The sequence below is a fragment of the Oncorhynchus masou genome, chromosome 27, assembly GCF_036934945.1.
Source record: "Oncorhynchus masou masou isolate Uvic2021 chromosome 27, UVic_Omas_1.1, whole genome shotgun sequence".
NCBI lineage: Eukaryota > Metazoa > Chordata > Actinopteri > Salmoniformes > Salmonidae > Oncorhynchus > Oncorhynchus masou.
Genome location: NC_088238.1, coordinates 42,838,941 through 42,864,523, shown reverse-complemented (window position 1 = coordinate 42,864,523; position 25,583 = coordinate 42,838,941). Strand labels below are relative to the sequence as shown.

The 25,583-nt window shown below is 42.9% G+C and overlaps 1 protein-coding gene across 1 annotated transcript in view; it reads left to right on the top strand.

Annotated features, from left to right (window-relative positions):
* poln (polymerase (DNA directed) nu) overlaps nt 1-25,583 on the top strand; it is an 82,337-nt gene that overhangs the window by 28,849 nt on the left and 27,905 nt on the right. The window contains exons 15-16 of the mRNA XM_064939123.1: nt 16,650-16,707; nt 19,158-19,235. Coding sequence (XP_064795195.1) covers nt 16,650-16,707; nt 19,158-19,235 — 136 coding nt within the window. The remainder of the gene's footprint in view (nt 1-16,649; nt 16,708-19,157; nt 19,236-25,583) is intronic.

Here is a 25,583-nt window from a genome sequence, read left to right as displayed (position 1 = left end):
GAGTACACCACATAAGTCTCTGGCTTCATCAATAAGATGACGTCGTCCCCACAGTGACTGTACGTACATACCCAACTACTTTGCAGACAGAGTTCAGTGTGTCAAATCGGAGGGCATGTTGTCCGGACCTCTGGCAGTCTCTATGGGGGTACCACAGGGTTCAATTCTCGGGCCAACTCTTTTCTCTGTATATATCAATGATGTCGCTCTTGCTGCGGGTGATTCCCTGATCCACCTCTACGCAGACGACACCATTCTGTATACTTCTGGCCCTTCCTTGGACACTGTGCTCACTAAGCTCCAAACAAGCTTCAATGCCATACAACACTCCTTCCATGGCCTCCAACTGCTCTTAAATGCTAGAAAAACCAAATGCATGCTCTTCAACCATTCGCTGCCCGCACCCGCTCGCCCGACTAGCATCACCACCCTGGATGGTTCCGACCTAGAATATATGGACTGCTATAAATACCATAGGTGTCTGGCTAGACTGTAAACTCTCCTTCCAGACTCATATCAAACATCTCCAATCTAAAATCAAATCTAGAGTCGGCTTTCTATTCCGCAACAAAGCCTCCTTCACTCACGCCGCCAAACTTACCCTAGTAAAACTGACTATCCTACCGATCCTCGACTTCCACAATGTCATCTACAAAATAGCCTCCAACACTCTACTCAGCAAACTGGATGCAGCCTATCACAGTGCCATCCGTTTTGTCACCAAATCACCTTATACCACCCACCACTGCGACCTGTATGCTCTAGTCGACTGGCCCTTGCTACATATGCGTCGCCAGACCCACTGGCTCCAGGTCATCTATAAGTCTATATGCTAGGTAAAGCTCCGCCTTATCTCAGTTCACTGGTCACGATAACAACACCCACCCGTAGCACACGTTCCAGCAGGTATATCTCACTGATCATCCCCAAAGCCAACACCCCATTTGGCCTCTTTTCCTTCCAGTTCCCTGCTGCCAGTGACTGGAACGAATTGCAAAAATCTCTGAAGTTGGAGACTTTTATTTCCCTCACCAACTTTAAACGTCAAATCTCTGAGCAGCTAACCGATCACTGCATCTGTACATAGTCCATCTGTAAATAGCCCACCCAAGCCCACTACTGTTTTTATTTTATTTACTTTTCTTCTCTTTTGCACACCAGTATCTCTACTTGCACATCATCATCTGCTCATTTATCACTTCAGTGTTAATCTGCTCAATTGTAATTATTCGCTCCTATGGCATATTTATTGCCTACCTCCTCATGCCTTTTGCACACACTGTATATAGACTTTCTTTTCTCTACTGTGTCATTGACTTGTTTGTGTTATTGGCTTGTCTATTGTTTACTCCATGTGTAACTCTGTGTTGTTGTCTGTGTCACACTGCTTTGCTTTATCTTGGCAAGGTCGCAGTTGCAAATGAAAAGTTGTTCTCAACTAGCCTACCTGGTTAAATAAAGGTGGAATAATAAAAAATACCCCAACCAGAAACCATGGATTACAAGCAACATCCGCACTGAGCTAAAGGGTAGAGTTGCCGCTTTCAAGGAGCGGGACTCTAACTCTGACTCTAAGAAATCCCACTATGCCCTCCGACGTACCATCAAACAGACAAAGCGTTGATGCAGGACTAAGATCAAGTCGTACTGCACCGGCTCTGACGTTCGTCGGATGTGGCAGGGCCTGCAAACCATTACAGACTACAAAGGGAAACACAGTTGAGAGCTGCCCAGTGACACGAGTTTACCAGACTGAGCTGAACTACTTCTATGCTTGCTTCAAAGCAAATAACACTGAAACGTGCATGAGCGCACCAGCTGTACCGGAAGACTGTGTTATCACACTCTCCGCAGCTGATGTGAGTAAGACCTTTAGTCAGGTCAACATTCACAAGGCTACGTGGCCAGACGGATCACCAGGACGTGTACTGCGAGCATGCACTGACCAACTAGCAAGTGTCTTCACTGACATTTTCAACCTCTCCCTGTCCGAGTCTGTAACACTAACATGTTTCAAGCAGATCACCATAGTGCCTGTGCCCAAGAACACTAAGGTAACCTGCCTGATTGACTACCGTCCCGTAGCACTCATGTCTGTAACCATGAAGTGCTTTGAAAGCCTGGTCATGGCTCACATCAACACCATCATCCCAGAAACCCTAGACCCACTCCACTCGGTCTCTAATGCACTCCGCACGGCCCTTTCCCACCTAGACAAAGGGAACACCTGTGTGAGAATGCTATTAATTGACTCAGCATTCAACACCATAGTGCCCTTTGAAGCTCATCAATAAGCTAAGGACCCTGGGACTAAACACCTCCCCCTGCAACTAGATCCTGGACTTCCTGACGGGCCGCCCCCAGGTGGTAAGGGTAGGAAACAACATATCCACAACGCTGATCTTCAACACAGGGGCCCCTTAGGGGTGTGTGCTCAGCCCCCTCCTGTACTCCCTGTTCACTCATGACTGCATGGGCAGGCACGACTCCAACACCATCATTAAATTTGCATATGACACAACAGTGATCACCTGATCACCGACAACAACGAGACAGCCTATAGGGAGGAGATCATAGACCTGGCCTTGTGGTGCAAGTACAACAACCTCTCCGTCAACGTGATCAAGAAAAATGAGATGATTGTGCACTACAGGAAAAAGAGTACCGAGCACGCCCCCATTCTCATCAACGGGGCTGCAGTGGAGCAGGTTAAGAGCTTCAAGTTCCTTGGTGTCCACATTACCAACAAACTAACAAGGTCCAAGCACACCATGACAGTCGTGAAGCGGGCATGACAAAACCTATTCCCCCTCAGGAGACTGAAAAGTTTTGGCATGGTTCCTCAGATCCTCAAAAGGTTCTACAGCTGCACTATTTGAGAGCACTGATTGCATCACTGCCTGGTATTGCTCGTTCTCCGACCGCAAGGCACTACAGAGGGTAGTGCGAACGGCCCAGTACATCCCTGGGGCCAAGCTTACTGCCATCCAGGACCTTTATACCAGGCGGTGTCAGAGGAAGGCCCTAAAAATAGTCAAATACTCCAGCCACCCTAGTCATAGACTGTTCTCTCTGCTACCACATGGCAAGCGGTATCAGAGCGCCAAGTCTAGGTCCAAGAGGCCTCTAAACAGCTTCTACCCCCAAGCCATGAGACTCCTGAACATCTAGTCAAATGGCTACCCAGACTATTTGCATTGACCCCCCCCCCCCCCTCCACACCACTGCTACTCTCTGTTGTCATCTATGCATAGTCACTTTAATTAACTCTACCTACATGTACATACAACCTCAACTAACCGGTGCCCCCGCACATTGAGTCTGTACCGTCACCCCCCTGTATATATTGTTATTATTTTTTTTACTGCTGCTCTTTAATTACTTGTTACTTTTTCTTATTCTTATCCAATATTTTTTTAAACTGCACTGTTGGTTCGGGGCTCGAAAGTAAGCATTTCACTGTAAGGCTGTATTCGGCGCATGTGACTAATACAAGATTTGATTTGATGTTGGCAATAGAATAAGCTTTCAAATTATGCCCACCTGACCTAGATTGTGATTTGTAATGGAAAGTTTTGTAATTGTGTGATGGTTAATTTGATTGAAGTTTTAAAAAGTCTTCTGAAATGTATTTACTTTTTAACATGTCAGACTTGATTTGTCCTGATTTAACATTTATCAACCCCTACAAAAATGTCCATTAACTATAATCCACATAATAATTCACCTTTTCTTTTGCTTCAGGGTTATTTTCCTGCTGCAGCAAACTGGCTCAAATTAAGATCCTACATCTGTATGCTTTTATAGTTCTTCTGTTAGAAACATTTCAATTTGGCCCTATCCATATAGGCCAGGGTAAGGGGTTAATTTGGTAGTATATACTTTTTATTTAACCTCTTGAGATGGGAAAACGTTTTTTTTTTTATTCCTGAAGTTAAACGTGCTTTTTTTGACAATGTTAAAATTGAATTGTAAAAGATGAATTGTAGGACAAAATTGCACTTCTTAAAAGGTACCGGATTAGTGGAACGACCCATCTGTAGAGGATTTAAAGGCTTATGGAAGTAAGGCTTGGTTCACAAGGCTGACTGGTGTAGAATAGTAGTATATATGGCATTCTGGCAGAGTCCGTCATAGTTATTCAAACATATACAGGATTTCAACATATCAATCCTGGAACAGGAAGAGGACTGACAAATATAGCAATGAAAATAAAATGAGGGTCAAGTCCTGGGGGGCAGCCAGACACTATGGTTGTTTTGTCTGTTGCTTGTTTTCCATGATTGACTCCACACAGACACACACAATCTTAACCTAAACCATTAGTGGGAAAAATGCTAAACTGACCCGAGATCAGCATCTAGGGGCAACTTCACCGTAAGAACTAAGAGAGTGGTGTAGATAAGATAAGGACCTGGGTGAAGAACTCTCTGTGTTCTGTGTAAGAGGAGTAACTGATTCAGGGTCAGTTTTTCTGAGAGCACTGAGCAGAATGCAGGTTCAGCAATGACAGTGTAGAGCTGTGTGTTTGACAGAGCGGTATTAATCAGCCGCGTGTGTGTGTCTCGTACTGTCAGCAGTAGCAGAGGTAGCTGATCCAAGCTTCTTTATTTTAGCCTTCCCTCATTCATCCATCTTCGGTGTCCGCCGTGACGTAGTTGACACGGAGGCTGAATCTCACAAACACTCACACACCGCACACATGCCATCCATCACCCTTAACCCTTTACATTTGTGGGAATTGGCCTATATGTATAGTGCTAAATTGAAATGTTTCTTACAGAAGGAATATGATAAGCATGGTAGTGTTGTCTTTACTATCATTAAATTGAAGACAGTTTTATCAAAGATTCCCTGTCATTAGTATAACGCGATCAAAGTAATTAATCGTGTAACTGTAATTAACTAGGAAATAGGGGGCACCAAGGAAAGTATTCAGATTACAAAATTATAATTTCCCAATATAACCTTTCAGATATTTTCATATCTGATCAATAGTCTTCTGATTTATTTATTTTACCTCACGTTAGTCTCATTCCAAACGTCGTAAATTGTTGATTATCTGCACAAATCCGGTCTTGACTATGAGTCATCCATACATCAATTGTCTTAAATCATTTATTTATTACTAACTAATTAATTCACAGAAATGCATAAACAAACAGTAAATATGGTTACATGAAATGATAGAATGTGCCCTAGTGGGCTGAACCGACATGGCAGCTTGTTAGACAGAGGGGCAATGGTGGGTCGACTAAGAAGTCCCTACAGAGTTAATTATAACAATTAAAATGCTAATCCCTTACACATGAACGCTCCCTCATTCGGGAACAATTGCAATCAATATATATATTTACGCTCAGTGTGTCGTCTTGATCGCTGTTGAAAAGTTAATTTCTTTTGCAGAATTGTCCATTTCTCTCCCTCTCTCCGGGGATTGTTCAGAGTCACATTCGTTATAGAATGGGTGTTTCGGCGGTTGTCGTTCTTCTCATTCAATGATGCCGAATTCCTAGCTGCAGACTAGTAATTAGTATCAAAGACTTATTCTTATTCTGTCGGTATCGATAGTCTAAGAGTTTTAACCACGTGGTATGGTTAAAAGATTCAGCAATGGTCTACAACCTTCAGTCCCTCCCCTAATGGAGAAAAACATGGACTACTGATAATTTCTCAAAGTGGGGTTTTATTCAGAGTGGCAGAAGAGGGCTGTCCCAGGATGTCTGGCCATTAACTGGGCTCAGGGGCGGTCCTCTGATTTAGGTCAAATCAAAGGGAATTGTACTTTTCTTCATTAAACAGTCCACAATCATATTACACCATTATTCAAACAGTATCATCCTCACTCATTCATCTTATACAACCATTAGATGTAAACCTCATATCTGAGGCTATCATATAAACAGCGTTATGGTAATGTGGCCACACCGTCTCTCTTGAGCTTCCCAAGTTGTTCCAAACGCACCAGTTTGTAGCTGGATTCTTCACCGATCTTTTACACTTTCTCTGGAACATGAAATTTGTTCGTACCTCACGTTCTGTGAGGTGGAAGGATTTCCTTTGTCAACATGAAAACTACTCTCTATAACTGTGTGTCCATGAGGCAGGGTCTTCCTTAGGAATTTACGACCTCACTCTGCCCACAGCAGTCTGGTTGTAGAAGCAGAGAGCGGGTGATGGTGCTCGATGTACTCAAAGAGGGCGACATCATGACAGTAGCAATTTAAACATCTGGTTGCAGTTACATCTATTTGGAGATTATGGTGACATTTTCAGGTTGAAGGTGAGGACACAACAGTTCACCTGACACAAGCCTGAATCCAAAAACATCACACTGTTGATTTTATATGCGATCGCTGATGAATTTGTTTTTGTACAACGTCCCTTATTTTGAAGTCACACGAACGACTTCTAGGATGGCAGTTACAGATTGAATGTATGTAGCGATCGATAGAGCGGCGGAATGAAATTCAGGGTGAGTCGTCAGGCAAAGAGCTTTCAACTTTTAGGTGCTTTTTTTAATTTGTGGCTCTCCTAGCTGTGCCGTTGAGGCAAGCACGCTTGTAGTTTTTTTGTTTGGAAGACAGTCTTGCATCCCCATCATCACACAATTACAGTTGTGTTTACACAATTCAAAAACAGGCCATTATAAATCTCAATCTGGGTCAGGTGGGCATCTTTTGAAACCTTGTTCTATTGCCAACATGACTAGCTAAATGATAAAATACGATCTTACCGTTTTGTTGCGCATAGAATGGAGTCATTCAGGTGGATGTTTCCGCAAAACAAATTTTCTCCACTATAGAGCTCGCCAGTTTGTAGTCCTAAAAGCCTTATACATTTTGTTCTATGATGTAATATCAGGCAGTTAACTTTTATGAATTATAAAGGCTTTATGTGCTTATTTTGTTGATATAAATGCTTCAAAATTCACAAAAGCTGACTTTAGCTGATGAAGATTATCTCATAGAACAAAATGTCTAAGATCTCCTAAGCTCGTACCCCTGCACATTGACTCGGGAATGGTACTTCTTGTATATAGCCTCATTATTGTTTTTATTGTGTTACTATTTCCCCCTATCCCTACCAACATGTTCATACTGTATTACCTCAACTACGACTTTTTCCACATTTTGTTTAGTTACAGCCTTATGCTAAAATGGATTACATTTAAACAGAAAATCCTCAGCAATCTACACACAATACCCCATAATGATAAAGCGAAAGCAGGTTTTTTGAATTGTTTTGCAAATTTATATAAAAAAAAAATGAATACCTTATTTACAAGTATTCAGACCATTTGCTATGAGATTCGAAATTGAGCTCAGGTGCATCCTGTTTCCATTGACCATCCTTGAGATATTTCTACAACTTAATTGGTCGGGACGGCAGGGTTGCCTAGTGGCTAGAGCGTTGGACTAGTAACTGGAAGGTTGCAAATCTGTCGTTCTGCCCCTGAACAGGCAGTTAACCCACTGTTCATAGGCCGTCATTGAAAATAAGAATTTGTTCTTAACTGACTTGCCTAGTTAAATAAAGGTAAAAAATAAAATAAACAGTTGGCAGTGCATGTCAGAGTAAAAACCAAACCATGAGGTTGAAGGAATTGTCCGTATAGCTCCGAGACAGGATTGTGTCAAGGCACAGGTCTTGGGAAGGGTACCAAAACATTTCTGCGCCATTGAAGGTCCCCAATAACACAGTGGCCTCCATCATGCTTAAATGGAAGAAGTTTGCAACCACCAAGACCCTTCCTAGAGCTGGCTGCCCAGCCAAACTGAGCAATCAGGGATAAGGGCCTTGGTCAGGGAGGTGACCAAGAACCCGATGGTCACTCTGACAGAGTTCCTCTGTGAAGATGGAGGAATCATTTCTGCAGCACTCCACCTTTATCGTAGAGTGGCCAGATGGAAGCCACTCCTCAGTAAAAGGCACATGACAGCCCGCTTGGAGTTTCAGGCCATGAGACTCTCAGACCATGAGAAACAAGATTCTCTGTTCTGATGAAACCAAGATTCTCTGTTCTGATGAAACCAAGATTAAACTCTTTGGCCTGAATGCCAAGCGTCACGTCTGGAGGAAACCTGGCCCCATCCCTACTGGGAAGCATGGTGGCAGCATCATTCTGTGGGGATGTTTTTCAGAGGCAGGGACTGGGAGACCAGTCAGGACCGAGGCAAAGATGAACGGAGCAAAGTACAGAGAGATCCTTGATGAAAACCTGCTCCAGAGCCCTCAGGACCTCAGACTGGGGCGAAGGCTCACCTTCCAGCAGGACAACGACCCTACGCACACACCCAAGACTTGAACCCGATCGAACAGATCTGGAGAGACCTGAAAATAGCTGTGCAGCGACGCTCCCCATCCAACCTGACAGAGCTTGAGATGATCTGCAGAGAAGAATAGAAGAAACTCCCCAAATACAGGTGTGCCAAGCTTGTAGCATCAGACCCAAGAAGACTTGATGCTGTAATCGCTGCCAAAGGTGCTTCAACAAAGTAGTAAAGGGTCTGAATATTTACGTAAAACTGATATTTTTTCTTTGTCATTATGGGCTATTGTGTGTAGATTGATGAGGAAAATGTTTTTTGTAATCCATTTTAGTAATGTAATGTAACAAAATGTAGAAAAAGTCAAGGGGGTCTGAATACTTTCCGAAAACATCTGGATTTAGAGAGCCGGTTACTAGCACTCAGTGTGCACTGAAGCAGACAGTGGATGAATATGAAATGTTTGGCTGTGAGTGATAATAAAATAAAAAAATTATTTGAAGAATGTTATGGATGTTTTGTGTACAAAGGTAATGACTAAAGTGTCTTATTTAAAGAAGAATAATAATTTGACTTGTCTCTGAGAATTGTCATTTTGGGCATGACTTCAACTAAACTGCAATACCAGAGTGGGCCTGTAGGTGCAGTGAATAGCGTGTTTCCAGCCCGGAAACACTGGGACTTGTTCTCAACCCCTACACGGTTGTAAAGGGTTAATGAGAGACGACAGATCTGCTGGGACATTGCAGACACACTCCTTCTCTTTCCTCTCCTTTTTTTCTCTCCTCTCTTCTCCTTCTTTCCCTTATTTAGGCTACCTTCCCTCTCTTTTCTCCTCTCTTCCTTGTTTTGTCTTCTCTGATTCCTCCCTCTCTCACATTTTGTCTTCTGTAACTCTTGCTCTGTCTGTCACTCTCACTGTTTGTTTGTCTGTCTGTCTTCTCTCACTCACTGTCACTCTCTCATCTGTCTTGTGGTGGTTTGTTCGCTGTGCTGCAGGATTGGGTTTTTGTGTCTGTGCATTTCTGTCTTCTGCAGTTGTCTGTATCTGTCATTTTCTTTGTGTGTGTGTCTGTCTGTCATTCTGTCTCTCTCCCTGTGTGTGTGTGTGTGTGTGTATTTGTGTGTATGTGTGTGGTCACAGTGCTGTGCTTCAACATATGCTGTGTAGGAGCAGGGGCCGGGAGAGAGACCTGCAGGGGCGGGGTCAAGCCTTCTGTCAACCTGGCAGCTCTCGCTCTCTGTGTGTGTGTGTGTGTGTGTGTGTGTGTGTGTGTGTGTGTGTGTGTGTGTGTGTGTGTGTGTGTGGGAGGTTTTAGCCTGATCCTGATATCTGCTGCCCTCGAAGGAATACAGTGCATGATGGGAAAGCTGAGCAGACACATCTGACACTGTGAATCACCTGCCATGCCACGGCCAGAAACCTCTCTGTTTCACAGACACACACACACACACACACTTGACACAATATGGTTATACCTAGAAAACGTGTCATTACACACATTCAACAACACACACTCAGCATTATTTTGCTGCCATTTACTGTTTTCTATGTCCACTGTGGGAATGTGCTCAGCTCTGTCCCCACCCTACTGCTGCAGTATCTCTCTCTTTCCTCCCTTCCCCTCTCCCTCTTTCTCTCTCACACCATCCCCTCTATCTCTCTCTCTTCCCCTCTCTCTCTCTCTCCCGCCCCTTCTCTTTTCCCCTCTCTCTCTTCCCCTCTCTGTCTCCCCTCACTTCCATCTCTCTCACTTCCCCTCTCTCACCTCTCTCTCTCCCGCCCCCTCTCTCTTCCCATCTCTCTCTCCTCCCCCACCTCACTCTCCCGCTCTCCCTTTTCTCTTTCCCTCGCCCTCCATCTCTCCCTCCCCATATCACCCCGCCCCTCTCTCTGTCGAGTGAATAATAGATGATGTGCTGTAGGTACAGAGTGCTGCTTTCTCTGTCAGATGACACAGACTGGGAGGAGGTGGCTCGTGTTAATGTCTGTTTCTACTGCAAGTATGTGTTTCTACTGTGATGATGTGTGTTTCTGCTGCAAGTGTGTGACTACATTACATTTCAGTACTGCAGATCTTCTTTCCTGGTTCTCCCCTATTTAACCATCACCATCACTCACACACACACACACACCCTCTGCAGCAGTGTCAGTTCCAGTGTTATAGATCGTGAGGTGTGTGTGAATGTAGTGGGAGCAGTGTGGACTGGTCTGGATAAACAGGGATTACAGGGAAAACAGTTGAGCCCGGCCCAATCTCTCCCTGCGCCTCATCAATCCTGTGTGTGCATGTGTGCAAAGGCTCAAATTCCTTCGTGGATCGATAGTGTTGATCTGAGGTTATTTAAAGTTCTGCCTCGGCACAGAGAACTCAATAGACCTGATGACATCTTCGCTACCCAACCTCATCTGACATCACACTTTGGTTTAAATACTATTCAAAATCATATCAGCTACTTTATCTGGGCTTGATTGAGCCTGCCTGGTGAAATAGAAACAATAGAATAGTCCCAAAACTGCAAACCCTGCCCATCTGGCACTCCAAGCAGGCTAGAGAAAACACTCTAAAGTATTTGAAGGATTTTCAAATACTAATTGAACCCAGGTCTGGAAGACATTTTAGTTGTTCTATCTCCACCCTGATCTGAGGCCAGGGTTTATATGTGGTCACAGGTTATGTGACGAGAATCATTGTACCATCTAAACTGCTGTGAAATGTCTTTTCCATAACCAAAAATATTGTGTTTTCAGCTGTTTGAAGCTGGTGTACACAACCGAAAGTAAAAGCCGCAAAAACAAAACTTAAGAGCAGAAGGGATAAAACGCATCTACTGCTTCTTAGACTTACTTTCAATGAAAATTACATATCTATAACTCATATTTCTATGTGAATTTGGTCGGGTTGCGCAAAAAGTTACATATTGTACCTTTTAAAATCTCTACGAAAATCTCTATACTGGGATGGTTGAGTTAACGTCCGCTAATGTGATTAGCATTAGAAAGAACAAGAACATTTCCCAGGGCATAGACATGTCTTATATGGGCAGAAAGCGTCAATTCTTGTTAATCTAACTGCACTGTCCAATTTACATTATCTATTACAGTGAAAAAATACCATGCTATTGTTTGAGGAGAGTGCACAACAGCAAAAAACTGTTATCACTGCAACTGGTTTGATACATTCACTTCTGAAGGTAAATAATGTACTTACATTCAGTAATCTTGCTCTGATTTGTAATTCTGAGGGCCCCAGAGATAAAGATTTAGCATAGTTTTGTTTTATAAAATCAATTTTTATATTCAAATGTAGTAACTGGGTTCCACAGTTTGAACCACTGCTGTCTCTGGCTCCACACCCACCCCGCCCGCCCGGCCATCTAGATGTGTGAAAGTTAGTATATAAGATAATGATCCATCATGTATGACATTCCTGGCAGTGTGTAAACTTAAATGTTTTATTACCATATCATTTTTGTATGTTCTCCATAGTTATGTGTTTGAAAATGTATCAATTGACCAATTCGGCACATTTGGGCAGACTTGATTTAAAATACTGTCCAGTATTGCAATGCTTCACTGGATCAACCTGAAACTTTGCACACGCACTCCTTCCATCTTGTGGTCAAAATATGAATTGCGCCTGAACTGCAATATTATATTATGGCCTTTCTCTTGCATTTCAAAGATTAAATATTGTTTTTATTTTTTTGAAAACACGTTTTTTTGTTTATTGTCTTTTACTAGATCTAATGTGTTATATTCTCCTACATTAATTTCACATTTCCACCCACTTCAGAGTGTTTCCTTTTCAAATGGTATCAAGAATATGCATATCCTTGCGACAGGCAGTTAGAAATAAAAATGTAAAAAAGGGTCAGATCCTTAAGAGGTTGCATCAAACTGATCAGGGAACAGTGTTTATGATTATTCCAAAACATCCATCCTGCTTGCAACAAGACACTAAAGTAATACTGCAAAAAATACAACACATTACTGAGTACCGCTCTCCATATTTTCAAGCATAGTGGTGGCTGGATAATTTTACGAGCATGCTTGTAATCGTTGAGGACTGGTGAGTTTGTCAGGATACAAAATTAACAGAATGGGGCTAAGCACAGGCAAAATCCTAGAAGAAAAGTTGGTTCAGTGTGCTTTCCGCTAGACACTGGGAGATTAATTCACCTTTCACCAGGACAATAACCTAAAACACAAGCCCTAATCTACAATGGAGGTGCTTACCAAGAAGACAATGAATGTTCCTCAGTTTTCACTTTGTGATTGTGGGGTTTGTGTGAAGATAAGGGTTAGGAAACATGTATATTTAATACATTTTTCATTCAGGCTGTAACACAACAAATATGGAGTAAGACAAAGGTGTATGAATACTTTCTGAAGGCACTGTATATACTATACAGTACAGAGGCCCAGCCCGTATCCCTGACCTTATTAGTGTGTGAACAGCATCCCATTGCTATAACCCCATCCCATACTGACTAGTAATAAACTAGGGGTCGCCAATTAATTTCAGCCGTGGGCCAATTTTTCCTTGAGCGGATGGTCGGGGGACCAGTACATAGTTATAAATACTTTGCACACTGAAAAATGACTGCAAGAATCCCAAACAGATATATTATTAGATATTTTTTAATATATATTTTTTTACAAACCTTGATTAAGTTTGCCTGGCTACCCAGACTTCTTGCTCCGGCCAAACGCTACACCACACCCACAGACGTTAGTTTTGTCTCCGCAATGAGTCTGGATCTGAGTACCTCGCGGATGATTTCTAGAGCGGAAAAATATTCTAGCTGTTCTGACCGGTCCCGGAAACCGATGAGTTGGGCCAGAGCCGGAACACACGTGGCTGAAGTGGCGGTTTGAAAATGTCTCATTGGCTTTGATACTCTGATTGGTTGGAGATGATCCAATCTCTGATGACTTTTTGTACACCACCCCTCATTTTGACGTCACCACAAACGACTTCAATGATGGCAGTCTCAAACTGAAGTTTGTAGCAAACGATAGAGCAGTGGAAGAACTCAGTTTGCCCTTACCCACCTCTACAAGAGGAAAAATATGTGAGAATAATGTTCATTGACTACAGCTCAGCGTTCAAAATCGTTGTCCCCTCCAAGCTCGTCACCAAGCTTACGACCCTGGGACTGAACGCCTCCCTCTGCAACTAGATCCTGAACTTCCTGACGGGCTGACCTCAGGTGGTGAGTGTAGGCATTGTTACAGACTCCCACCATCCAAGCCATAGACTGTTCTCTCTGCTTCCGCATAGCAGACGGTACAGGTGCATCAAGTCTTGACACCAACAGACTCCAGAACAGCTCCTATCCCCATGCCATACGACTGCTAAAAAGCTAACAAAATGGCTACACGGACTATCTGAGTTGACCCATGTATTTTATTCTGATTTTTGCTCTGTCTCTATGCACACTTACAGGGCCCAATACACTTACGCACACTGATACTCCAACACACATAAACAGTCACTCCCATCATTTGCTCACACACACATACTATGCAAATACGTTTATACTGACTCTACACACACCCACTCACATACAATCATCATATACGCTGCTGCTACTCTTGTTGATAGTATTCAGTATCCTGATTCCTAGTCACCTTTACCCCTATACATATCTACCTCTATCAATATAGTATCCCTGCACATTGTAAATTTGGTACTGGAACTGACCCTGTATATACTTTGCTTACTTACTTTATTGTGTTCTTATTCTTATTTGTATATCTTGTTTATTTTTGTTCTACCTTGTTAATTCTAGTATTAGTGTTATTGATTACTGCATTGTTGGGGTTAGAGCTAGCAAGAAAGGCATGTCACTGTACTTCTGCATGTGACATTCAAACTTGAAACACAGATTTTACCACCCGACACCGCCTCCTGGGTCTATGATGTGAAATAGAAATTGGATGAATCAGACTGTGGCTGTGAGACAAATGAATTATATTACTTTTATATTACTTTAGAATCCCTGAGGGGAAGTGGATTTGTCAACGCAGCAAACAAAATAGACTACTATAAAAACTCTCCCTTCTGAATGAACGCTCCATCCACTCCACCACTGCTTTGATCTCCTCCCATCAGGTCGGACATACCAGACAATGAAATGTCGCTCTGAACTCTTCGGTAGGAGTTTCATCCCTGGGGCTGTCACTATAATGAACAATTCTATGTACTGTGCCTTCAGAAAGTATTCATACCCCTTGCCTTACAGTGCCTTCGGAAAGTATTCATACCCCTTGCCTTACAGTGCCTTCGGAAAGTATTCATACCCCTTGCCTTACAGTGCCTTCGGAAAGTATTCATACCCCTTGCCTTACAGTGCCTTCGGAAAGTATTCATACCCCTTGCCTTACAGTGCCTTCGGAAAGTATTCATACCCCTTGCCTTACAGTGCCTTCGGAAAGTATTTCAGACCCCTTGACCTTTCGCATTTTGTTACGTTACAGCCTTATTCTAAAATGGATTAAGTATTTTAAAAATCATCAGCAATCTACACACGATACCCCACAATGACAGTGAAAACATGTTTTTAGAAACCTTTTCAAATGCATAACAAATTAAAACAGAAATACCTTATTTACATAAGTATTTAGACCTTTTGCTATGAGACTCAAAATTGAGCTCAGGTGCATCCTGTTTCCATTGATCATCTTCGAGCTGTTTCTACAACTTGATTGGAGTCCACATGTGGTAAATTCAATTGATTGGACATGATTTGGAAAGGCACACACCTGTTTATGTCAGGTCCCACAGTTGACTGCATGTAGGAGCAAAAACCAAGCCATGCAGTTGAAGGAATTGTCCATAGAACTCCGAGACAGGATTGTGTCGAGGCACAGATCTGGGGAAGGGTACCAAAACATTTCTGCAGCATTGAAGGTCGCCAAGAACACAGTGCCCTTCATCATTCTTAAATGGAAGAAGTTTGGAACCACTAGAGCTGGCCTCCCGGCCAAACTAAGCAATTGGGGGAGAAGGGCCTTGGTCAGGCAGGTGACCAAAAACCCGATGGTCACACTGACAGAGCTCCAGAGTTCCTCTCTAGAGAAGGGAGAAACTTCCAGAAGGGCAACCATCTCTGCAACACTCCACCAATCAGGCCTTTATGGTAGAGTGGCCAGACGGAAGCCACTCCTCAATAAAAGGCACATGACAGCCCGCTTGTTTGCCAAAAGGCACCTAAAGACTCTCAGACCATGAGAAACAAGATTCTCTGGTCTGATTAAAACCAAGAATGAACTCTTTCAGGTTCTCTTTCTCCCTGCCTGAATGCCAAGCGTCACGTCTGGAGGAAACCTGGCACCATCCCTACGGTGAAGCATGCTGGTGGCAGCATCATGCTGTGGGGATGTTATTCAGCACCAGGGACTGCGAGACTAGTCAGGATCGAGGGAAAGATGAACAGAGCAAAGTACAGAGAGATCCTTGATGAAAACCTGCTCAGGACCTCAGACTGGGCCGAAGGTTCACCTTCCAACATGAGTGACCTTAAAATAGCTGTGCAGCGACGCTCCCCATCCAACCTGACAGAGCTTGAGAGGATCTGCAGAAAAGAATGGGAGAAACTCCCCAAATACAGGTGTGCAAAGCTTGTAGCGTCATACCCAAGAAGACTCGAGGCTGTAATCGCTGTTAAAGGTGCTTCAAAAAAGTATTGAGTTAAGGGTCTGAATACTTATGTAAATGTAATATTTGCTAAAATTTCAGAAAATATGCTTTTGATTTGTCATTATGGGGTATTGTGTATGGTTTGATGAGGGATTTAAAAACATCCATTTTAGAATAAGGCTGTGACGTTACAAAATGTGGAAAAAGTCAAGGCTTCTGAATACTTTCCGAATGCAATGTATTGTGGAGTGACTACATTTTTCTAACTAGAACTTGTCTCCATTAGTAACACCTGTGTGTGGCATGGGGCACTGCATGCCAGCTTTGTCTGTGTGCCAGCCTTTGCCAAGTCTCCAACCATCCCTCTCTCCATCTCTCTATCTCTCTCCTTCCTCCCCATCTCTTTCGCCAACCCCCCCATCTCTCCCCCTCCCTCCGACCGTCTACCTCCCTTTCTCCAGTCTCTCTTGTTAACAGTGGTAGCTGTTCAGATCTAATGATGTCGTTGTAGTAGAGCCAGTCAGTGTTAAATATCAACTGCTCCTGTGCCTTTTAACACTCACTGACTGAAGGTTGGGATTCATTACCTGGGCAAAGCTATTTTGTACATTCTAAAAAGCCTCAGAGAAAAGGTATCTTGCTCTCTTATTTTCTCTAATTACCATGCATTTTGATATATTTCTCTGGGTGTGTTGTGCTTTGCTTGACTATAAATGTTTTGTGATTTTAGAACTTCCAGGCCCTCCCAAGGCAGCCGGTGCAGATCACTAAGAAGCAATATGTTCAAGGTACAGTTAATCACACAACACACACACATTCAAATTCAAATCCGGTCTAATTATGCATTATGCACAGCCTCTCCATATGTTTAAGGTAAAATGAATCTCCACTCGCACACACACAAATACACACACACACACACACACGCTTTTTGTACAGGCTTCCTACTTTTCACACTGTCATTTAGGTTAGTATTGTGGAGTAAATACAATGTTGTTGATCCATTCTCAGTTTTCTCCTATCACAGCCATTAAACCCTGTAAATGTTTTAAAGTCACCATTGGCCTCGATCCCTAAGCAGTTTCCTTCCTCTCCGGCAATAGTTGTGTACAGGAGATTCGTCACACTAGTCATGCAGACATGTACATTTTCTCCTTTTATTCACCCTGGTCATCACTAGTTCTATGGTTCTCTTTCTCCCTGCCTTCGGTGAGTTGTAGGTGCTAGCATTAGCACCCCCTGCCCTGCCACTCACCCATCATATCCCCAGAGCACCTACTCATCAACTATATCTCTCTCTCGCTCTCTCACTCTCTTTTTCTCTCTCTCTCTCAATTCAAGGACTTTATTGGCATGGGAAACATATGTTAACTTTGCCAAAGCAAGTGAAGTACACAATAAACAAAAGTGAAACAATAACAATTAACAGTATACGTTCCACAGATGTTCCAAAAGACATTTCAAATGTTTTCTACTGCCAAGTTTACACCTTCACTATTACAGTGGAACGCTTTGTCCAGGAAGTTGTCTATAAGGAATTTAATTTGTTGTTGCCTAATTGTTTTTTGGTAGGTTTCCACACTACTTTCCTTCCATTTATAGCATTTCTTAATATTATTCACTTATTTTGGCTTTGATGCCTCATGATTGAGTATTGCTCTGTTCAAGTAGACTGATTTTGCTGTGATCTGATAAGGGTGTCAGTGGGCTGACTGAACGCTCTGAGAGACTCTGGAATTGAGGTCAGTGATAAAGTAGTCTACAGTACTACTGCCAAGAGATGAGCTATAGGTGTACCTACCATAGTAGTCCTCTCTCTCTCTCTCTTTCTCTGTCTCTCTCTCTGTCTGTCTGTCTGTCTCCTCCTACTCTCTCCTTTTTTCACCTCTCTTTCTCCCTCCATCAGTCACCCAGCCCTTATTTGAAGGTGATTGAAGCCCTAACCAGTCCTTATTAGAGGTGTTACACTGGGTTTTGTTGCCCTGTGTGTGTGTGCGAGCGTCCGACGTGTGTGCGTGCCTGTGACGTTGATGGTGAACAGTAGGGGACGTTTTTCCTCTTTTACTCAGTCGGGGTCAGCACTTACCTGCCCAGGATAATGACGTGGCGTTAGATTCGTCCTGATGGGATTCTGATTACCTCAACCAACGACCCAGCTTCTTACCTAGCTAGTTTACTGCCAACCACAACCCCAGTTTCTTACCTAGCTAGTTTACTGCTAACCACAACCTAGTTTCTTACCTAGCTAGTTTACTGCTAACCATGACCCAGTTTCTTACCTAGCTAGTTTACTGCTAACCACGACCTAGTTTCTTACCTAGCTAGTTTACTGCTAACCATGACCCAGTTTCTTACCTAGCTAGTTTACTGCCAACCACAACCCAGTTTCTTACCTAGCTAGTTTACTGCTAACCACAACCTAGTTTCTTACCTAGCTAGTTTACTGCTAACCATGACCCAGTTTCTTACCTAGCTAGTTTACTGCTAACCACGACCTAGTTTCTTACCTAGCTAGTTTACTGCTAACCATGACCCAGTTTCTTACCTAGCTAGTTTACTGCTAACCATGACCTAGATAGTTTAATGCTAACCATATAGTGGATGATGGACTAACTGTTCATCTCTCCCTCTTGTCTCTTTTTTTCTCTCACCTGTCTACTACATCTCTTTTCTTTCTTTCTCTCTCTCTCTCGCTGTCTTCTCCATCGCTCCTATATATTTTCCCTACCTCACTATTTCTCACTATTTCCTTCTCATGTTTCCATATAGAAAAAAAACACTAACTTAATTATTTTTTCCTCTTTTAATTGAAGTCAGGAGATGTCCTCCAGTTAACTTCTCACACATGTTGTATTTATAGGGCTGCCAGTTAATTAAAGCACTGACTGGCTGGCTGACTGGCTAGGAAACTCACCAGCACTACTCACTACAGAATGGAGAGATGACAAGGCGGTTATAACACATGTATAACCTGAACAGTGTAATTACATTATTCAGGCTCACCGTAGGATGGCAGCTGTGTTATATCTTTATAAAAGTGGAAGTTGGATTTTATAACTGGGTATTTCGTTTTAAATTCACTTTATTTTCTTTATCCAGGATAGTCCATTCAGATTCAGTAACACTTGCCACTGTTTTCCGGGGAGTCCTGGGTAATAGGATTGTACTATATTAACATGGTTGGTACAGTAATGTGGTACGGTAGGTTCATGGTGGCTGTGTGTTTTGGTTCTCTCAGGAAAGGAAGCGGAGGTGGTGACGGTTCACCCACGGGCCATGTTCATCCCCCAGGATGGCTACACCTTCCTGGCTGCAGGTAGGCAAGGTCACACTGGCCATATAATTCATTATTAGTGTACTTGTCAGCAAGTTATTCCACATGCTTATTGTTATTATTCTCTTTTTTTTATACTGCTTGAAGCAAGCACTCTTTTTCTTTTTTTAGGAAATGTACCTTTTGTATTTTTTTTATATTTTTTTTTAACCCCTTTTAGAACCAAGACACACAAAATATCAATTGAGTGAATGTTTCACTTTCAGGGGTTAATGTACTGTATCGTTTTCCCTTCATTTTATTTTGCTGAGATGTAGGCCTAGATTATACTGTGTGTACAGTGGGGCAAAAAAAGTATTTAGTCAGCCACCAATTGTGCAAGTTCTCCCACTTAAAAAGATGAGAGAGGCATGTAATTTTCATCATAGGTACACGTCAACTATGACAGACAAAAGGAGAAAAAAAATCCAGAAAATCACATTGTAGAATTTTTAATGAATTTATTTGCAAATTATGATGGAAAATAAGTACTTGGTCACAACTTCTTTAAGAGGCTCCTCTGTCCTCCACTCATTATCTGTATTAATGGCACCTGTTTGAACTTGTTATCAGTATAAAAGACACCTGTACACAGCCTCAAACAGTCACACTCCAAACTCCACTATGGCCAAGACCAAAGAGCTGTCAAAGGACACCAGAAACAAAATTGTAGACCTGCACCAGGCTGGGAAGACTGAATCTACAATAGGTAAGCAGCTTGGTTTGAAGAAATCAACTGTGGGAGCAATTATTAGGAAATGGAAAACATACAAGACCACTGATAATCTCCCTCGATCTGGGGCTCCACTCAAGATCTCACCCCGTGGGGTCAAAATGATCACAAGAATGATGAGCAAAAATCCCAGAACCACACGGGGGGACTTAGTGAATGACCTGCAGAGAGCTGGGACCAAAGTAACAAAGCATACCATCAGTAACACACTACGCCGCCAGGGACTCAAATCCTGCAGTGCCAGACGTGTCCCCCTGCTTAAGCCAGTACATGTCCAGGCCCGTCTGAAGTTTGCTAGAGAGCATTTGGATGATCCAGAAGAAGATTGGGAGAATGTCATATGGTCAGATGAAACCAAAATATAACTTTTTGGTAAAAACTCAACTCGTCGTGTTTGGAGGACAAAGAATGCTGAGTTGCATCCAAAGAACACCATACCTACTGTGAAGCATGGGGTGGAAACATCATGCTTTGGGGCTGTTTTTCTTCAAAGGGACCAGGACGACTGATCCGTGTAAAGGAAAGAATGAATGGGGCCATGTATCGTGAGATTTTGAGTGAAAACCTCCTTCCATCAGCAAGGGCATTGAAGATGAAACGTGGCTGGATCTTTCAGCATGACAATGATCCCAAATACGCCGCCCGGGCAATGAAGGAGTGGCTTCGTAAGAAGCATTTCAAGGTCCTGGAGTGGCCTAGCCAGTCTCCAGATCTCAACCCAAAAGAACATCTTTGGAGGGAGTTGAAAGTCTGTTGCACAGCAACAGCCCCAAAACATCACTGCTCCAGAGGAGATCTGCATGGAGGAATGGGCCAAAATCAAATCAAATCAAATTTTATTTGTCACATACACATGGTTAGCAGATGTTAATGCGAGTGTAGCGAAATGCTTGTGCTTCTAGTTCCGACAATGCAGTAATAACCAACAAGTAATCTAACTAACAATTCCTAAACTACTGTCTTATACACAGTGTAAGGGGATAAAGAATATGTACATAAGGATATATGAATGAGTGATGGTACAGAGCAGCATAGGCAAGATACAGTAGATGGTATCGAGTACAGTATATACATATGAGATGAGTATGTAAACAAAGTGGCATAGTTAGAGTGGCTAGTGATACATGTATTACATAAGGATGCAGTCGATGATATAGATTACAGTATATACGTATGCATATGAGATGAATAATGTAGGGTAAGGAACATTATATAAGGTAGCATTGTTTAAAGTGGCTAGTGATATATTTACATTTCCCATCAATTCCCATTATTAAAGAGGCTGGAGTTGAGTCAGTGTCAGTGTGTTGGCAGCAACCACTCAATGTTAGTGGTGGCTGTTTAACAGTCTGATGACCTTGAGATAGAAGCTGTTTTTCAGTCTCTCGGTCCCAGCTTTGATGCACCTGTACTGACCTCGCCTTCTGGATGATAGCGGGGTGAACAGGCAGTGGCTCGGGTGGTTGATGTCCTTGATGATCTTTATGGCCTTCCTGTAACATCGGGTGGTGTAGGTGTCCTGGAGGGCAGGTAGTTTGCCCCCGGTGATGCGTTGTGCAGACTTCACTACCCTCTGGAGAGCCTTACGGTTGAGGGTGGAGCAGTTGCCGTACCAGGCGGTGATACAGCCCGCCAGGATGCTCTCGATTGTGCATCTGTAGAAGTTTGTGAGTGATTTTGGTGACAAGCCGAATTTCTTCAGCCTCCTGAGGTTGAAGAGGCGCTGCTGCGCCTTCTTCACGATGCTGTCTGTGTGAGTGGACCAATTCAGTTTGTCTGTGATGTGTATGCCGAGGAACTTAAAACTTGCTACTCTCTCCACTACTGTTCCATCGATGTGGATAGGGGGGTGTTCCCTCTGCTGTTTCCTGAAGTCCACAATCATCTCCTTAGTTTTGTTGACGTTGAGTGTGAGGTTATTTTCCTGACACCACACTCCGAGGGCCCTCACCTCCTCCCTGTAGGCCGTCTCGTCGTTGTTGGTAATCAAGCCTACCACTGTTGTGTCGTCCGCAAACTTGATGATTGAGTTGGAGGCGTGCGTGGCCACGCAGTCGTGGGTGAACAGGGAGTACAGGAGAGGGCTCAGAACACACCCTTGTGGGGCCCCAGTGTTGAGGATCAGCGGGGAGGAGATGTTGTTACCTACCCTCACCACCTGGGGGTGGCCCGTCAGGAAGTCCAGTACCCAGTTGCACAGGGCGGGGTCGAGACCCAGGGTCTCGAGCTTGATGACGAGCTTGGAGGGTACTATGGTGTTGAATGCCGAGCTGTAGTCGATGAACAGCATTCTCACATAGGTATTCCTCTTGTCCAGATGGGTTAGGGCAGTGTGCAGTGTGGTTGAGATTGCATCGTCTGTGGACCTATTTGGGCGGTAAGCAAATTGGAGTGGGTCTAGGGTGTCAGGTAGGGTGGAGGTGATATGGTCCTTGACTAGTCTCTCAAAGCACTTCATGATGAACAGTGTGTGAAAACCTTGTGAAGACTTACAGAAAACGTTTGACCTCTATCATTGTCAACAAAGTGTATATAACAAAGTATTGAGAACTTTTGTATTTGACCAAATACTTATTTTCCACCATAATTTGCAAATAAATTCATTAAAAATCCTACAATGTGATTTTCTGGATTTTTTTTCTTCTAATTTTAATTTTGTCTGTCATAGTTGAAGTGTACCTATGATGAAAATTACAGGCCTCTCTCATCTTTTTAAGTGGGAGAACTTGCACAATTGGTGGCTGACTAAATACTTTTTTGCCCACTGTATGGTATGTGCAGTTTAAGTCGGAAGTTTACATACATGTTAACCAAATACATTTAAACTCCGTTTTTCACAATTCCTGACATTTAATCCTAGTAAAAATTCCCTGTCTTAGGTCAGTTAGGATCACCACTTTATTTTAAGAATGTGAAATGTCAGAATAATAGTAGAGACAATGATTTATTTCAGCTTTTATTTCTTTCATCACATTCCAAGTGGGTCAGAAGTTTGCATACACTCAATTAGTATTTGGTAGCATTGCCTTTAAATTGTTTAACTTGGGTAAAATGTTTTGGGTAGCCTTCCACAAGCTTCGCACAATATGTTTGGTGAATTTTGGCCCATTCCTCCTGACAGAGTTGGTGTAACTGAGTCAGGTTTGTAGGCCTCCTTGCTCGCACACGCTTTTGCAGTTCTGCCCACACATTTTCTATAGGACTGAGGTCAAGGCTTTGTGATGGCCACTCCAATACCTTGCCTTTGTTGTCCTTAAGCCATTTTGCCACAACTTTGGAAGTATGCTTTGGGTCATTGTCCATTTGGAAGACCCATTTGCGACCAAGCTTTAACTTCCTGACTGATGTCTTGAGATGTTGCTTCAATATATCCACATAATTTTCCTACCTCATGGTGCCATCTATTTTGTGAAGCGCACCAGTCCCTCCTGCAGCAAAGCACCCCCACAACATGATGCTGCCACTCCCGTGCTTCACGGTTGGGATGGTGTTCTTCAGATTGCAAGCCTCCCCCTTTTTCCTCCAAACATAACAATGGTCATTATGGCCAAACAGTTCTATTTTTGTTTCATCAGACCAGAGAACAGTTCTCCAAAAAGTATGATTGTTGTCCCCATGTGCAGTTACAAACCGTAGTCTGGCTTTTTTATGGCAGTTTTGGAGCAGTGGTTTCTTCCTTGCTGAGCGGCCCTTCAGGTTATGTCGATATAGGACTCGTTTTACTGTGGATATAGATACTTTTGTACCTGTTTCCTCCAGCATCTTCACAAGGTCCTTTGCTGTTGTTCTGGGATTGATTTGCACTTTTCGCACCAAATGTTCATCTCTAGGAGACAGAATGTGTCTCCTTCCTGACCGGTATGACGGTTGCTTTGTCCCATGGTGTTTATACTTACGTACTATTGTTTGTACAGATGAATGTGGTACCTTCAGGCGTTTGGAAATTGCTCCCAAGGATGAACCAGACTTGTGGCGGTTTACAATTTTTTTTCTGAGGTCTTGACTGATTTCTTTTGATTTTCCCATGATGTCAAGCAAAGAGGCACTGAGTTTGAAGGTAGGCCTTGAAACACATCCAGAGGTACACCTCCAGTTGACTCAAATTATGTCAATTACCCTATCAGAAGCTTCTAAATCCATGACATCATTTTCTGGAATTTTCCAAGCTGTTTAAAGGCACAGTCAACTTAGTGTATGTAAACTTCTGACCCCTTGAATTGTGATACAGTGAATTATAAGTGAAATAATCTGTCTGTAAACAATTGTTGGGAAAATGACTTGTGTCATACACAAAGTAGATGTCCCAACCGACTTGCCAAAACTACAGTTTGTTAACAAGAAATTTGTGGAGTGGTTGAAAAACGAGTTTTAATGATTCCAAGCTAAGTGTGTGTGTGTGTGTGTGCTTAGGCCAAGATGATATGACCCTTAGGACTTATCAATTGTAGATGCTCTATCTTTGGCCATCTTATTTTCTTCCTGTTGGGATCAATAGGAAGATGCTAGTTGGTAGTGATTTTGTCACTAAACAACATCTCGCTGGTGCAGACCTAGCCGAAACAACTCTTTTACACACACGCACACATGGGCAAAGCACGTCCAGACACACACACACACACACACACATAACCCCCATAACCCCATAATCCCACACGTAGTATTTTCTGGGCTACAAATGGTCCCAGAGGGAAATGTGATCTAACGCATAAAACAATGATGGAGAGACATTTAGATACTCCCCTTTATCTGCCTATCATCATCAGAAACACGCACACTCATGCATACACACACACACACCCTTTATCAGCCTATTATCAAAGCACACTGCACTAAACTAGCTATATTTATACCAGCCAACCAATATTAAACCAGACAGGCCCAGCTCATCTAGCACAGTCAGGCAGACACTATTTATCATTTTATAGCCGATTTCATTCGGCTGCAGAAGGGAAATGTGATTGTTTTGTCATTTTTATGAGAGGAGTGGGGATGATAGGGTTGCGGTTGAGAAAATTGTCTATGCCGCTGTCGAGAGAGTGACACCGTTGAGATAGACCAATGACTGTATATGAATGGACAAAGCCATCGATCATGTGACACCATTCATTCCTATGTGAAGACTCAGTAGTGCATTTGAAACCAAGGAAGCCGATATGTCATGGAGACAGCATGCGCAGTTTGAGCTACTCCAGGAAGATACTTTGCAGGCTCGCTCAGTGCTGCCATTTCTCATTGAGTATCTCAAGTTGAAGGCCGACCGGGGTACTGCAGGCTGCCATTGGCTACTCAATTAACCTTATAACTTCTTCTATGTGCAATTTTTAAATAATCTGTTCAAGGTCAATACATCTGGTGTCCTAGAAGCCAATGTGGTGGTATGTGTGTGTGTCTACATTTGCAAGATGGGAGTGACTCGGTCAGTTGTTTGTGTGTGTGTGTGTGTTTGTGTCCTCGTGTGTTTGTGTGTCATGCATGTGCGTGTTTTCGTGTGTGTTTGTGTGTCCTCGTGTGTGTGCATGTGTTATGAAGCTCATCAAAAGACATCGGTAGCTAGCTAGATAGTAATTTGGTTAAAAACAATGTGTTACCGCGCTTATCGTTGCTGCTCAGCGTTACCA